Source organism: Oncorhynchus kisutch, linkage group LG5, assembly GCF_002021735.2.
Source record: "Oncorhynchus kisutch isolate 150728-3 linkage group LG5, Okis_V2, whole genome shotgun sequence".
Taxonomy (NCBI): domain Eukaryota; kingdom Metazoa; phylum Chordata; class Actinopteri; order Salmoniformes; family Salmonidae; genus Oncorhynchus; species Oncorhynchus kisutch.
The window spans coordinates 65,493,600-65,508,111 of record NC_034178.2 but is presented as its reverse complement, the minus strand read 5'-3'; the positions used below and the strand labels follow the sequence as shown (position 1 = coordinate 65,508,111).

The following is a 14,512-nucleotide window of genomic DNA, read 5'->3' as shown; positions in this document are numbered from 1 at the left end:
TCTGCAACCTACAATTGTATGTGTCACACATTTTCAAGCTTTCTGCAATAATGTTCTTCATGAGGACATGGTAAAAAAAAATGTTTTGTTGATAAATCCAGATAATCCAGTCTTATTTCAAATAAAATAAAAATGATTTGTCACATGCGCCGAATACAACAAGTGTAGACTTTACTGTGAAATGCTGACTTACGAGCCCTTTCCCAACAATGCAGTTGAAGTATGACAATTAACAATTAGATCAACAGAAACTAGTAACACAATAATATACTTTATACAGGCTATATACAAGGAGTATTGAGTCAGTGTACTGGGGTGTGAGGTAGTTGGGGTGATTGAATGAGGTAATATGTACAAATACAGTTGAAGTCGGAAGTTTACATTCACCTTAGCCAACTACATTTAAACTCAGTTTTCAACAATTACTGACATTTAATCCCAGTAAAAATTCCCTGTTTTAGGTCAGTTAGGTTCACCACTTAAGTTTAAGAATGTGAAATGTCAGAATAATAGTAGAGAGAATGATTTATTTCAGCTTTTATTTCTTTCATCACATTCCCAGTGGGTCAGAAGTTTACATACACTAAATTAGTATTTGGTAGCATTGCCTTTAAATTGTTTAACTTGGGTCAAACATTTTGGGTAGCCTTCCACAAGCTTTCCACAATAAGTTGGGTGAATTTTGGCCCATTCCTCCTGACAGAGCTGGTGTAACTGAGTCAGGTTTGTATGCCTCCTTGCTCGCACACGCTTTTTCAGTTCTGCCCACAATCTTTCTATAGGATTAAGGTCAGGGCTTTGTGATGGCCACTCAAATACCTTGACTTTGTTGCCCTCCAAGCTCCTCCACAGCCATATAAGGAGTCATTGCCATGAGGCGGTTTTAAAAAATGCGGCACTTCCTGATTGTATTTTTATCTGGGTTTTTTCTGTAACATCAGTTCTGTGGCACTCACAGACAATATCTTTGCAGTTTTGGAAACGCCAGAGTGTTTTCTTTCCAAAGCTGTCAATTATATGCATAGTCGAGCATCTTTTCATGACAAAATATCTTGTTTAAAACAGGAACGTTTTTCATCCAAAAATTAAAAGAGCACCCCCTATATCGAAGAAGTTAACTCCTAATTTTCCCTACCCATCTATTTTGTGAAGTGCACCAGTCCCTCCAGCAGCAAAGCACCCCCACAACATGATGGTGCCACCCCCATGCTTCACGGTTGGGATGGTGTTCTTCAGCTTGCAAGCCTCACCCTTTTTCCTCCTAACATAACGATGGTCATTATGGCCAAACAGTTCTATTTTTGTTTCATCAGACCAGAGGACATTTCTACAAAAAGTACAAACTTTGTCTCCATGTGCAGTTGCAAACCGTAGTCTGGATTTTTTATGGCGGTTTTGGAGCAGTGGCTTCTTCCTTGCTTAGCGGCCTTTCAGGTTATGTCAATATAGGACATGTTTTACTGTGGATATAGATACTTTTGTACCTGTTTCCTCCAGCATCTTCACACGGTCCTTTGCTGTTGTTCTGGGATTGATTTGCACTTTTCGCACCAAATTACATTGATCTCCGGGAGACAGAACGCGTCTCCTTCCTGAGCGGTATGACGGGTGCATGATCCCAATGTGTTTATACTTGCGTACTATTGTTTGTACAGATTAAGGTGGTACCTTCAGGCGTTTGGAAATTGCTCCCAAGGATGAACCAGACTTGGGGAGGTCTACAATTTTTTTTGTGGAGGTCTTTGCTGATTTCTTTTGATTTTCCCATGATGTCAAGCGAAGAGGCACTGAGTTTGAAGGTAGGCCTTGAAATACAGCCACAGGTACACCTCCAATTGACTTAAAATTATGTAAATCAGAAGCTTCTAAAGCCATGACATCATTTTCTGGAATTTTCCAAGCTGTTTAAAGGCACAGTCGTCTTAGTGTATGTAAACTTCTGACCCACTGGAATTGTGATACAGTGAATTATAAATGAAATAATCTGTCTGTAAACAATTGTTTGAAAAATAGATGTCCTAACCGGCATGCAAAAACTATAGTTTGTTCACAAGAAATTTGTGGTGGTTGAAAAACGAGTTTTAATGACTCCAACCTAAGTGTATGTAAACCTCCGACTTCAACTGTCGGTAGGGGAGAAAAGCAGAAAGGTAGAAGCTGTTCCGGAGCCTTTGAACTGTGAAGGCCAATATGTGATCATTTGTTATATTCTGTGTATTTTCTTTGTGTTTAATATTGATCTTGTTCCCTCTGTCAGGACTTCTCAGGGTACTACAACAAGTGTTTAAATGTGATCATGTTCCCTCCATCAGGACTTCTCAGGGTACTACAACAAGTGTTTAAATGTGATCATGTTCCCTCCATCAGTACTTCTCAGGGTACTACAACAACAAGTGTTTAAATGTGATCATGTTCCCTCCGTCAGGACTTCTCAGGGTACTACAACAAGTGTTTAAATGTGATCATGTTCCCTCCGTCAGGACTTCTCAGGGTACTACAACAAGTGTTTAAATGTGATCATATTCCCTCCGTCAGGACTTCTCAGGGTACTACAACAAGTGTTTAAATATGATCATGTTCCCTCTGTCAGGACTTCTCAGGGTACTCCAGCTACAGCCAAAGCCAGTACTCACCATACTACAACACACACTACAACAGCCCGTACCTCAGCCCAGGTGCCATCACCACGTCCATACCTTATCAGCATCCAGAACACCCCGCTGTGGTGCCCAATCACAGCCCAGAGTCTCAAACAGGTACAGACGATTGCTCCCCTTTCCCTTTGTTGGAAAATGACTTACCATCCTGTTAACATTGTATTATCATCCTGTTAACATTGTATTATCATCCTGTTAACATTGTATTATCATCCTGTTAACATTGTATTATCATCCTGTTAACATTGTATTATCATCCTGTTAACATTGTATTATCATCCTGTTAACATTGTATTATCATCCTCTTAACATTGTATTATCATCCTCTTAACATTGTATTTATCTTAGTGTCGTGTTGTTTGGTGTTTTAGACCTTTTCATTGATGTGATGTGTGCGTGTGTGTGTATATGTGCGTGTGTGTGTGTCTGTGTGTGTGCGTGTGTGTGTGTTCCAGGAGAGTACCATCCCCCCCCTAGCCCCCCACCCCAGGGAAAGAGCCGGAGGCGGTGCCAGCCAGACGGAGCTCAGATGGGAAACTGAGGGGCAGGAAAAGAGTCAGTGACCCACAGCCCCCCCTGGACTCAGATATAGAGGTAATGTTACAGCCCCCTGGACTCAGATATAGAGGTAATGTTACACCCCCTGGACTCAGATATAGAGGTAATGTTACAGCCCCCTGGACTCAGGTATAGAGGTAATGTTACAGCCCCCTGGACTCAGATATAGAGGTAATGTTACATCCCCCTGGACTCAGATATAGAGGTAATGTTACAGCCCCCTGGACTCAGATATAGAGGTAATGTTACAGCCCCCTGGACTCAGATATAGAGGTAATGTTACAGCCCCCTGGACTCAGATATAGAGGTAATGTTACACCCCCTGGACTCAGATATAGAGATACTGTTACACCCCCTGGACTCAGATATAGAGGTAATGTTACACCCCCTGGACTCAGATATAGAGGTAATGTTACAGCCCCCTGGACTCAGATATATAGGTAATGTTACAGCCTCCCCTGGACTCAGATATAGAGGTAATGTTACATCCCCCTGGACTCAGATATAGAGGTAAAGTTACAGACCCCTGGACTCAGATATAGAGGTAATGTTACAGCCCCCTGGACTCAGATATAGAGGTAATGTTACAGACCCCTGGACTCAGATATAGAGGTAATGTTACAGCCCCCTGGACTCAGATATAGAGGTAATGTTACAGACCCCTGGACTCAGATATAGAGGTAATGTTACAGCCCCCTGGGCGCAGATATAGAGGTAATGTTACAGACCCCTGGACTCAGATATAGAGGTAATGTTACAGCCCCCTGGACTCAGATATAGAGGTAATGTTACAGACCCCTGGACTCAGATATAGAGGTAATGTTACAGCCCCCTGGACTCAGATATAGAGGTAATGTTACATACCCCTGGACTCAGATATAGAGGTAATGTTACAGCCCCCTGGACTCAGATATAGAGGTAATGTTACAGACCCCTGGACTCAGATATAGAGGTAATGTTACAGCCCCCCCCTGGACTCAGATATAGAGGTAATGTTACACCCCCTGGACTCAGAAATAGAGGGAATGTTACAGCCCCCTGGACTCAGATATAGAGGTAATGTTACACCCCCTGGACTCAGATATAGAGGTAATGTTACACTCCATGGACTCAGATATAGAGGTAATGTTACAGACCCCTGGACTCAGATATAGAGGTAATGTTACAGACCCCTGGACTCAGATATAGAGGTAATGTTACAGACCCCTGGACTCAGATATAGAGGTAATGTTACACCCCCTGGACTCAGATATAGAGGTAATGTTACAGCCCCCTGGACTCAGATATAGAGGTAATGTTACACCCCCTGGACTCAGATATAGAGGTAATGTTACAGCCCCCCCCCCCCCCCCCCCCTGGACTCAGATATAGAGGTAATGTTATACCCCCTGGACCCAGAAATAGAGGTAATGTTACAGCCCCCTGGACTCAGATATAGAGGTAATGTTACAGCCCCCTGGGCGCAGATATAGAGGTAATGTTACACCCCCCTGGACTCAGATATAGAGGTAATGTTACAGCCCCCTGGACTCAGATATAGAGGTAATGTTATAGCCCCCTGGACTCAGATATAGAGGTAATGTTACACCCCCTGGACTCAGATATAGAGGTAATGTTACAGCCCCCCTGGTTTCAGATATAGAGGTAATGTTACAGCCCCCTGGACTCAGATATAGAGGTAATGTTACAGCCCCCTGGACTCAGATATAGAGGTAATATTACAGACCCCTGGACTCAGATATAGAGGTACTGTTACAGCCCCCCCTGGACTCAGATATAGAGGTAATGTTACAGCCCCCTGGACTCAGATATAGAGGTAATGTTACACCCCCTGGACTCAGAAATAGAGGGAATGTTACAGCCCCCTGGACTCAGATATAGAGGTAATGTTACACCCCCTGGACTCAGATATAGAGGTAATGTTACACTCCATGGACTCAGATATAGAGGTAATGTTACAGACCCCTGGACTCAGATATAGAGGTAATGTTACAGCCCCCTGGACTCAGATATAGAGGTAATGTTACAGGCCCCTGGACTCAGATATAGAGGTAATGTTACACCCCCTGGACTCAGATATAGAGGTAATGTTACAGCCCCCCCCCCCCCCCTGGACTCAGATATTGAGGTAATGTTATACCCCCTGGACTCAGAAATATATGTAATGTTACAGCCCCCTGGACTCAGATATAGAGGTAATGTTACACCCCCTGGACTCAGATATATAGGTAATGTTACAGCCCCCTGGACTCAGATATAGAGGTAATGTTACAGCCCCCTGGGCGCAGATATAGAGGTAATGTTACACCCCCCTGGACTCAGATATAGAGGTAATGTTACACCCCCTGGACTCAGATATAGAGGTAATGTTACAGCCCCCCTGGTTTCAGATATAGAGGTAATGTTACAGCCCCCTGGACTCAGATATAGAGGTAATGTTACAGCCCCCTGGACTCAGATATAGAGGTAATATTACAGACCCCTGGACTCAGATATAGAGGTACTGTTACAGCCCCCCCTGGACTCAGATATAGAGGTAATGTTACAGCCCCCTGGACTCAGATATAGAGGTACTGTTACAGCCCCCCCTGGACTCAGATATAGAGGTAATGTTACAGCCCCCTGGACTCAGATATAGAGGTAATGTTACAGACCCCTGGACTCAGATATAGAGGTAATGTTACACCCCCTGGACTCAGAAATAGAGGGAATGTTACAGCCCCCTGGACTCAGATATAGAGGTAATGTTACACCCCCTGGACTCAGATATAGAGGTAATGTTACACTCCATGGACTCAGATATAGAGGTAATGTTACAGACCCCTGGACTCAGATATAGAGGTAATGTTACAGCCCCCTGGACTCAGATATAGAGGTAATGTTACAGACCCCTGGACTCAGATATAGAGGTAATGTTACACCCCCTGGACTCAGAAATAGAGGGAATGTTACAGCCCCCTGGACTCAGATATAGAGGTAATGTTACACCCCCTGGACTCAGATATAGAGGTAATGTTACACTCCATGGACTCAGATATAGAGGTAATGTTACAGACCCCTGGACTCAGATATAGAGGTAATGTTACAGCCCCCTGGACTCAGATATAGAGGTAATGTTACAGACCCCTGGACTCAGATATAGAGGTAATGTTACACCCCCTGGACTCAGATATAGAGGTAATGTTACAGCCCCCCCCCCCCCTGGACTCAGATATTGAGGTAATGTTATACCCCCTGGACTCAGAAATATATGTAATGTTACAGCCCCCTGGACTCAGATATAGAGGTAATGTTACACCCCCTGGACTCAGATATATAGGTAATGTTACAGCCCCCCTGGGCGCAGATATAGAGGTAATGTTACACCCCCCTGGACTCAGATATAGAGGTAATGTTACACCCCCTGGACTCAGATATAGAGGTAATGTTACAGCCCCCCTGGTTTCAGATATAGAGGTAATGTTACAGCCCCCTGGACTCAGATATAGAGGTAATGTTACAGCCCCCTGGACTCAGATATAGAGGTAATATTACAGACCCCTGGACTCAGATATAGAGGTACTGTTACAGCCCCCCCTGGACTCAGATATAGAGGTAATGTTACAGCCCCCTGGACTCAGATATAGAGGTACTGTTACAGCCCCCCCTGGACTCAGATATAGAGGTAATGTTACAGCCCCCTGGACTCGGATATAGAGGTAATGTTACAGCCCCCTGGACTCAGATATAGAGGTAATGTTACAGCCCCCCCTGGACTCAGATATAGAGGCAATGTTACACCCCCCCCCCCCCCTGGACTCAGATATAGAGGTAATGTTTCTTCCCCCTGGACTCAGATATAGAGGTAATGTTACAGCCCCTGGACTCAGATATAGAGGTAATGTTACAGCCCCCTGGACTCAGATATAGAGGTAATGTTACAGACCCCTGGACTCAGATATAGAGGTAATGTTACAGCCCCCTGGACTCAGATATAGAGGTAATGTTACAGACCCCTGGACTCAGATATAGAGGTAATGTTACACCCCCTGGACTCAGATATAGAGGTAATGTTACAGCCCCCCCCCCCCCCCCCTGGACTCAGATATTGAGGTAATGTTATACCCCCTGGACTCAGAAATATATGTAATGTTACAGCCCCCTGGACTCAGATATAGAGGTAATGTTACACCCCCTGGACTCAGATATATAGGTAATGTTACAGCCCCCTGGACTCAGATATAGAGGTAATGTTACAGCCCCCTGGGCGCAGATATAGAGGTAATGTTACACCCCCCTGGACTCAGATATAGAGGTAATGTTACACCCCCTGGACTCAGATATATAGGTAATGTTACAGCCCCCTGGACTCAGATATAGAGGTAATGTTACACCCCCTGGACTCAGATATATAGGTAATGTTACAGCCCCCTGGACTCAGATATAGAGGTAATGTTACAGCCCCCTGGGCGCAGATATAGAGGTAATGTTACACCCCCCTGGACTCAGATATAGAGGTAATGTTACACCCCCTGGACTCAGATATAGAGGTAATGTTACAGCCCCCCTGGTTTCAGATATAGAGGTAATGTTACAGCCCCCTGGACTCAGATATAGAGGTAATGTTACAGCCCCCTGGACTCAGATATAGAGGTAATGTTACAGCCCCCTGGACTCAGATATAGAGGTAATGTTACAGACCCCTGGACCCAGATATAGAGGTAATGTTACACCCCCTGGACTCAGAAATAGAGGGAATGTTACAGCCCCCTGGACTCAGATATAGAGGTAATGTTACACCCCCTGGACTCATATATAGAGGTAATGTTACACTCCATGGACTCAGATATAGAGGTAATGTTACAGACCCCTGGACTCAGATATAGAGGTAATGTTACAGCCCCCTGGACTCAGATATAGAGGTAATGTTACAGACCCCTGGACTCCGATATAGAGGTAATGTTACAGCCCCCCCCCCCCCCCCCCCCCCCTGGACTCAGATATAGAGGTAATGTTACAGCCCCCCCGGACTCAGATATAGAGGTAATGTTACACCACCTGGACTCAGAAATAGAGGGAATGTTACAGCCCCCTGGACTCAGATATAGAGGTAATGTTAAACCCCCTGGACTCAGATATAGAGGTAATGTTACACTCCATGGACTCAGATATAGAGGTAATGTTACACCCCCTGGACTCAGATATAGAGGTAATGTTACAGCCCCCCCCTGGACTCAGATATAGAGGTAATGTTATACCCCCTGGACTCAGAAATAGAGGTAATGTTACAGCCCCCTGGACTCAGATATAGAGGTAATGTTACACCCCCTGGACTCAGATATAGAGGTAATGGTACAGCCCCCTGGACTCAGATATAGAGGTAATGTTATAGCCCCCTGGACTCAGATATAGAGGTAATGTTACACCCCCTGGACTCAGATATAGAGGTAATGTTACAGCCCCCTGGTTTCAGATATAGAGGTAATGTTACAGCCCCCTGGACTCAGATAAAGAGGTAATGTTACAGCCCCCTGGACTCAGATATAGAGGTAATGTTACAGACCCCTGGACTCAGATATAGAGGTAATGTTACAGCCCCCTGGACTCAGATATAGAGGTAATGTTACAGCCCCCTGGACATAGATATAGAGGTAATGTTACAGCCCCCTGGACTCAGATATAGAGGTAATGTTACACCACCTGGACTCAGAAATAGAGGGAATGTTACAGCCCCCTGGACTCAGATATAGAGGTAATGTTACAGCCCCCCCCCCCCCCGGACTCAGATATAGAGGTAATGTTACAGCCCCCCCCCGGACTCAGATATAGAGGTAATGTTACACCACCTGGACTCAGAAATAGAGGGAATGTTACAGCCCCCTGGACTCAGATATAGAGGTAATGTTAAACCCCCTGGACTCAGATATAGAGGTAATGTTACACTCCATGGACTCAGATATAGAGGTAATGTTACACCCCCTGGACTCAGATATAGAGGTAATGTTACAGCCCCCCCCCCTGGACTCAGATATAGAGGTAATGTTATACCCCCTGGACTCAGAAATAGAGGTAATGTTACAGCCCCCTGGACTCAGATATAGAGGTAATGTTACACCCCCTGGACTCAGATATAGAGGTAATGGTACAGCCCCCTGGACTCAGATATAGAGGTAATGTTATAGCCCCCTGGACTCAGATATAGAGGTAATGTTACACCCCCTGGACTCAGATATAGAGGTAATGTTACAGCCCCCTGGTTTCAGATATAGAGGTAATGTTACAGCCCCCTGGACTCAGATAAAGAGGTAATGTTACAGCCCCCCTGGACTCAGATATAGAGGTAATGTTACACCCCCCTGGACTCAGATATAGAGGTAATGTTACAGCCCCCTGACTCAGATATAGAGGTAATGTTACACCCCCCTGGACTCAGATATAGAGGTAATTTTACAGCCCCCTGACTCAGATATAGAGGTAATGTTACACCCCCCTGGACTCAGATATAGAGGTAATTTTACAGCACCCCCTGGACTCAGAAATAGAGGTAACGTTACAGCCCCCTGTACTCAGATATAGAGGTAATGTTACAGCCCCCTGGACTCAGATATAGAGGTAATGTTACACTCCATGGACTCAGATATAGAGGTAATGTTACAGACCCCTGGACTCAGATATAGAGGTAATGTTACATCCCCCTGGACTTAGATATAGAGGTAATGTTACAGCCCCCTGGACTCAGATATAGAGGTAATGTTACACTCCATGGACTCAGATATAGAGGTAATGTTACAGACCCCTGGACTCAGATATAGAGGTAATGTTACAGCCCCCTGACTCAGATATAGAGGTAATGTTACACCCCCCTGGACTCAGATATAGAGGTAATTTTACAGCACCCCCTGGACTCAGAAATAGAGGTAACGTTACAGCACCCCCTGTACTCAGATATAGAGGTAATTTTACAGCACCCCCTGTACTCAGATATAGAGGTAATGTTACAGCCCCCTGGACTCAGATATAGAGGTAATGTAACAGCCCCCTGGACTTAGATATAGAGGTAATGTTACAGCCCCCTGGACTCAGATATAGAGGTAATGTTACACTCCATGGACTCAGATATAGCGGTAATGTTACAGACCCCTGGACTCAGATATAGAGGTAATGTTACAGCCCCCTGGACTCAGATATAGAGGTAATGTTACAGCTCCCCCTGGACTCAGATATAGAGGTAATGTTACACTCCATGGAAGTCACACACACACAAAACATTAAGGCCAAAGTGCGTTGACAATTGGACAGATGGACAAAAGTAGAGTAGTACTTTCACGACTGCACTGAGATCATCAGTGCATTTATCATTTATGCTATCAGTTTTACAAACACATTTTCCCAGTTAGTTTTCTTCTGATTAATCAGGCTGTATGTTTAACCCTCACTGTCATTTTCTTCCCAGTGTAGATATGATGTTAATATTCAGCAAATTGTCTTTTGTATTATTTTATTATTGTATTATTTTCCAGCGTGTGTTTGTGTGGGACCTAGACGAGACCATCATCATTTTCCACTCTTTGCTCACAGGGAGCTTCTCCACCCGATTTGGCAAGGTACAGAACAGTCAACATACATTCATGTGACATGGTGAATATTCTCTCTGTATCACTTTTTAGATGAAATAACCCTGAAAGTATTTGCTGGTTTATTGAACTAATCCTTGATGAGATAAACTATGCACTTTCAGTTCGAGGTGAATTCTAACTTCCTGTGAAATGTTGTCTTAGTCACACATTGATGTCAATGGTACTAAGCGGAAATTCTGCTCATGTGGAAGTTAGGATTAATTTGTTGAAGCGTAACTCTTTTAGTAGTGTTGTTGTCCTTTGCTCTCTCCTTGACTTTTCACACGCTTGGTGTTTTCCTTCTCTACCCTGTTGTCTCTTTATATAACCCAGTGGACTTGTTTGGCCAACCCACGTCCCACTGTTTGATTGACAGCTGATTCACTTTTACATAATGGACAGGCAGCTGATGACGGGAACAATAGTAATGTTTCTTTTGGCCGTGACTGTGTTTTGAATTCTCACTGTCCCTCTGCGGTTTGCCGTGATGTAAACAAGGAGCCAGGGAGTGATTAGTGAGAATAAAATAGAGTAGTGAGAGGAAGAGAGAGTATTGAGAGGAGAAGAGAGTGGAGGAGGGAGGAGAGAGGTGGAGAGAGTAGTGAGAGGAGGAGAGAGGTGGAGAGAGTAGTGAGAGGAGAAGAGAGTAGTGAGAGGAGGAGAGGAGAGAGAGGAGTGAGAGGAGAAGAGAGTAGTGAGAAGAGAGAGCGGTGGAGAGAATAGTGAGAGGAGGAGAGCGTAGTGAGAGGAGGAGAGCGTAGTGAGAGGAGAAGAGAGAGAGGATGAGAGTAGTGAGAGGAGGAGAGAGAGGAGAGAGTAGTGAGAGGAGAAGAAAGGAGGAAAGGACAAGAGAGTAGTGAGAGAGAAGAGAGAGGAGGAAAGAGAGGAGGAGAGGAGAAGAGAGTATTGAGAGGAAGAGAGAGAAGAGGAGAGAGAGGAGTAGAGGAGAAGAGATTAGTGAGAGGAGGAGAGAGACAGGAGAAGAGAAGAGTTGCAGAGAGAAAGGAGGAGAGGAGAAGAGAGTAGTGAGAGGAGAAGAGAGAGAGGAGAGGAGAGAGAGTAGTGAGATGAGAAGAGAGTATTGAGAGGAAGAGAGAGAAGAGGAGGAGAGGAGAATAGATTAGTGAGAGGAGGAGAGAGAGGAGAAGAGAAGAGAGGCAGAGAGAAAGGAGAAGAGGATAAGAGAGTAGTGAGAGGAGAAGAGAGAGGAGGAGAGCGAAGAAGAGAGTAGCGGGAGGAGGAGAGCATAGTGAGAGGAGAAGAGAGTAGTAAGAGGAGAAGAGAGCAGTGAGAGGAGAGAGAGAGTAGTGAGAGGAGAAGAGAGAGGAGGAGAGAGTAGTGAGAGGAGAAGAGAGAGTAGTGAGAGGAGAAGAGAGAGGAGAGAGTAGTGAGAGGAGAAGAGAGAGGAGGAGAGAGTAGTGAGAGGAGAAGAGAGAGGAGGAGAGAGGAGTGAGAGGAGAAGAGAGTAGAGGGAGAGAGGAGAAGAGAGTAGTGAGAGGAGGAGAGAGAGGAGGAAAGGAAGAGAGAGAGGATGAGAGGAGGAGAGAGTAGTGAAAGGACAAGAGAGAGGAGGAGAGAGAGGAGGAAAGGAAGAGAGAGGATGAGAGAGTAGTGCGAGGAGGAGAGAGAGGAGGAAAGGAAGAGAGAGGATGAGAGAGTAGTGAGAGGAGGAGAGAGATGATGTGAGAGAGTAATGAGAGGAGAAGAGAGTAGAGAGAGGAGAATAGAGAGTAGTGAGAGGAGGAGAGAGTAGTGAGAGGACGAGAGAGTAGTGAAAGGAGAAGAGAGAGGAGGAGAGAGTAGTGAGAGGAGAAGAGAGTAGAGGGAGAGAGGAGAAGAGAGTAGTGAGAGGAGGAGAGAAAGGAAGAGAGAGGAGATGAGAGAGTAGTGAGAGGAGGAGAGACTAGTGAGAGGAGGAGAGAGGGGAGGAAAGGAAGAGAGAGAGGATGAGAGAGTAGTGAGAGGAGGAGAGAGTAGTGAAAGGACAAGAGAGAGGAGGAAAGGAAGAGAGAGGATGAGAGCGTAGTGAGAGGAGGAGAGAGTAGTGAGAGGAGAAGAGGGTAGTGAGAGGAGGAGAGAGTAGTGAGAGGAGGAGAGAGTAGTGAGAGGAGGAGAGAGTAGTGAGAGGAGAAGAGGATAGTGAGAGGAGGAGAGAGTAGTGAGAGGAGGAGAGAGTAGTGAGAGGAGGAGAGAGTAGTGAGAGGAGATGAGAGAGTAGTGAGAGGAGAAGAGAGTAGTGAGAGGAGGAGAGAGTAGTGAGAGGAGGAGAGAGTAGTGAGAGGAGATGAGAGAGTAGTGAGAGGAGAAGAGAGTAGTGAGAGGAGGAGAGAGTAGTGAGAGGAGGAGAGAGTATTAGACCTAAGCGCTTCACCATTTTTGCATGACCTTGTTTCTTTTTCTTTGTATCGTCGGGGGGAAAGGAGAGGGTGGAAGGTTTGACGTTTGACTGATGTGCCAAATTCCTGATTCCACCCAGCAGCTTCCCAGCTGAAACGGCAAACTTTAATCCGACATGCTCTGACATCAAATCTCAGACATGTAAGATAGGGAAAGAAAGTTGTTGGGGAGGAAGGGGGTGGAGGGGGAACATTTCTCAAATCTCCAAAAAGATTTCGACCAAAATTGAGAGTGTATAGGCCTAGTGGGATTAAGTACAAACCAGGAATTGGTTATCAATTATGTAGGAGCGAGTTTGAAACGTCTTTCTCACAATAATGCTCACTGTCAGACAACGACCAGTGTTTATGTTAGCTCAGGTTTCCCTCTCTTGAAGAAAAAGGACCCCAATTCATCTTCCAAATGTAATGGCGTGTCTAGTCCAGACGGACTATAAATCATTCCCCATGACAGTCATTGTGGTATGACCAAACTCATTGAGGTAAACAAGTGTTGGGCCTGTGTTAAGGCAAGCAAGGCACGCTTGGACGATGTGGAAAACAAATGGTCCCGCTGAAAGAATGTTTCCACTGCCTTTGAAAAGCCGAGGAGAACTCTAGAGCACGTTAAGATTTTATTCTCTACGTTAGTGATCAGACGGCATCTCATTGATCATACGTTGGCTACGGCGCCGTACTCTTTCTCTCTCTGTCTTAGCGTATGAATTTCCTCTCTGCACGAAGACAAAAGTCCCCAAACGGGGGGTGGGATTGGATGTTTTTCTCCTTTCTGATGTGTTCTTGTTCTCTGTGAATTCCTGCCTGTGATTAGCAGGAAGAGTAAAGCTGGAGCTCTTGTGTTTTTCATTGCTACCTCCCTCCGCATTCAAGAAGTATTCAAGAAGCCTTATGCTTAGCAGAGAGGGTGATTACGGATAATTACTCCAATTGAACGAAACACCTCCTCCGTCTCCTTCACCTTCCCTCATTCTCCTCCCGTCCCTCTATTTCTGCCCCCTCGCCTCCTCATTCACAATTGGGGTGGGAAGAAGGCTGACATCTTTCCAAACCCTAATCTGACACTCACCTTTGGCTGACACCTCAGTCCTCCATTTCTGACACACTGCCAAGCTGTTGACGCACTGCCACAGTGCGAGTACAGCACACAGCAAGCTGCCCTGCCGGTGCCCAGACACTCCCCACAACAACACTGCACAGGAATGTTTTCTTGCAAACTGCTTCTCTGTTTCTTCTGCAGAAGATATATAATCATTTAGTAAAGCGCCTCTTCTTCATTCCTGAATTCTTAAATAACTGTGTGTCTGTG

The 14,512-nt window shown here is 45.2% G+C and overlaps 1 protein-coding gene across 1 annotated transcript in view; it reads left to right on the top strand.

Moving 5' to 3' along the window:
• LOC109891438 (eyes absent homolog 2) overlaps positions 1-14,512 on the top strand; it is a 61,126-nt gene that overhangs the window by 32,726 nt on the left and 13,888 nt on the right. Inside the window, 4 exon segments of the mRNA XM_020483985.2 lie at positions 2,591-2,756; positions 3,113-3,136; positions 3,139-3,251; positions 10,715-10,798. Of these exon segments, the coding sequence (XP_020339574.2) occupies positions 2,591-2,756; positions 3,113-3,136; positions 3,139-3,251; positions 10,715-10,798 (387 nt within the window).